The sequence below is a fragment of the Monoraphidium neglectum genome (assembly GCF_000611645.1).
Source record: "Monoraphidium neglectum strain SAG 48.87 unplaced genomic scaffold scaffold00169, whole genome shotgun sequence".
In the NCBI taxonomy this organism is placed as follows: Eukaryota; Viridiplantae; Chlorophyta; class Chlorophyceae; order Sphaeropleales; family Selenastraceae; genus Monoraphidium; species Monoraphidium neglectum.
In genome coordinates, this window is record NW_014013459.1 from 1 (window position 1) to 2,379 (window position 2,379).

Sequence of the window (2,379 nt, forward strand, 5' to 3'; positions counted from 1 at the left end):
ATGTCGCGCATTTGGATCTGGGGGCGGGGTTTTGCAGTGGGGAGGGGTTGGGTGGTGGGTGGGATGCATGACGGCATGCGGGTCGGGGTGCTGAGAGCTGCGTTGCACTGGTTGCTTGCTGTCCGTGGCCCACCGCCACCGCCGCTGCCTTCCTCGCCCGCCCGCCAGTGCTGCTGCCGCTGCGTCCGCAGCTCCCACTGCAAGGCACTTTCGTGCCAGCCCTGCCGCCCCACCCCTCCCTGCCTCCAGGTCGCCCAGGTCGCTCAGATCACCCAGATCGCCGCCAGATCACCTGCAGCATGGCCAGGTCCCTGAGGATCTGCTGGTTCTCCTTGTCGATGCGCAGCGCATTGAGGTAGCACTTGATGGCCTCAGGGTAATTGCTGTCACTGCGGTACAGCAGGCTGCGGGCGGCGACAAAGGGCGGTACAAACGGGAGCGAGGGGTCCAGCGGATGAGATGGGGGTGGCGCAGCGGCGCACGCCGCTGGTGCGGAAGATAAGGGATGGGGGGCGGGACGGATGCTGCGCCCACGGGATGGGTCTGGCCGCGTGAGCGCCCCCGGCGCCCTGCGGGAGGGGGGGCTGGCGGGCCCACGTGCGCCCGCCGCGCACGCGCGTAGCCGTAGCCACGGGGCTGCAGTTTGCGCCCGGCCTCCCCGCCCCCTCGCCACATACCAACCTCCTCCCGCCCGCCTCCCACCGCGCCGCACACCCTCGGCCGACCGCGGGCCGTCTCCGCACCCGCCCAATCTTTCGCCGGCCGCGTCCCTCACTGCCGCACACCCCCTTCTTGCACCCCTCCCCTGCACGCTGACACTCCCCCCTCCCCCTTCCTCCCACCCAGACTCCGATATGATGCTCACCCATACACGTGCCAGCAGACGTGAGACTTGAGGTCGCACCGCAGCCCCTTGCGCACCAGGTCGTACGCCTCCTCCTTCTTGTCCATGTAATTCAGGGTCAGGCCCTTCATGGCCAGGGTCTCCCCATGATCCGGGAACTTTTTGAGGATCTGGTCGCACGCCTTGATCGCCTTCTTGTACTGCTTGCTCTCGTAGAGCTTCACGACGGATCTGGGTGGCCGGGGATGGGGGCGGCAGCAGAGGCGCGCGGTTCGCACGGATGACCCGGGGGGCCGCGCGCAGAGGCGGCGCGGAGTCTAGCAGTCAGGGCTGCGGATGTGTTCTGGCGCGGCGCAGCGGCGCGCACCGACGAGCGGGCGGCGCGGGGCACAGTGACGGCAATGGGCAGACTGCGAATCTGCGCAGCCGCAACACTGCAGCTGGCCCACCAACGCCTGACGTTTGAAAGATAGAAGACGTAATGTCTCATTACGCACCTGAACAGCTGCTGCTCCTTCGCGGGCAGGGGCTGGTTCCCTGAGCCGCTCATCCTGCCGAATGCGGAGTCCTTGGACGCGGCTTCCTTCTCAAATCGATAGCAGGGCGCGCCTGTTGCCGCCACCCGAAGGCCCCCTGTCTAAGATCGGTCTGATCTTGGAAGTGCCGGCGCAGGGCAGTGACCGTTGATTAGCACTCCGCTCAATTGCGACGCAGAGCGGAAAAGGCAGATGACTCTACGGAATTGGCTTGTGACTGGCCACCGCTCGTGCACGCGCGGGCGCGTCCGCTGCGTCGCCGCTCGCGGGGCTCCATTGCTGCCCAGGAGTGTGTGCGGAGGCGGGCTCGGCGAGATGTGAATAGGTCGGGAAATCAGGGGTTCACTTGCCTGCCGACCGGCTTGCCGAACTCCGCCTACTGGCTTTCCTGCGCCGCGGACTCGTGTTGACGTCATCTGACTCAACTGTGAATGATGCCGAGTGAGTGTCGCACGTGTCAGCCTGCTTGCGCCCCAATCAAAAGCATCTGTGTGGTGGAGCAAGCACAGACGAGCAGGGGCCAGTTAGCCGGCACTGGCCGCAAACGGTCCGTTCATCACCTACTTGTGTCCATTCCTTGCGGCCAACACATCATCAAACATGCTTGTTTTAGGGGTCTGCAACCCTACAAGCAGGCCTGGTGCCACCAAATGATGCGCAATTCTCAACCATTGACCCATGCAGCTGCTATACTGCCGTAACTTCCTGTGCACGGGTGCAAAGGCCGAGCTGCATATGTGCACTCATGCACTGCTACCAGTCCCTTAGCGTATAACACACCTCCATCGCATCCAATGGCAGGTGGACAGAATACGACAACACTGTACAGCGAACTACACAGGTGCTGCAGTCGTCCTAGCCGTTTGGTGGCAGGATGCAAATACAGCTGCCCGCTGCCGTTTACCCTTTACAACAGAAAACGCTCGCACACTGCGGCAAACACCTCAGCCGAGTAACTGGCTCGTCCCATGCCCCATCGGGCCGCTTTGCGGGCCGCAG

At 64.3% G+C, this 2,379-nt stretch overlaps 1 protein-coding gene across 1 annotated transcript; it reads right to left on the reverse strand.

Annotated features, from left to right (window-relative positions):
• Positions 1-268: 268 nt before the first annotated feature.
• Positions 269-1,394, reverse strand: MNEG_1639 (hypothetical protein; the record flags this gene model as incomplete). The annotated part of the gene is made up of 3 exons (XM_014049879.1): positions 269-569; positions 866-1,075; positions 1,342-1,394. The coding sequence occupies 3 exons, from the start codon at positions 1,392-1,394 to the stop codon at positions 269-271; spliced, it is 564 nt and encodes a 187-aa protein (XP_013905333.1).
• Between the last annotated feature and the right edge of the window lie 985 nt (positions 1,395-2,379).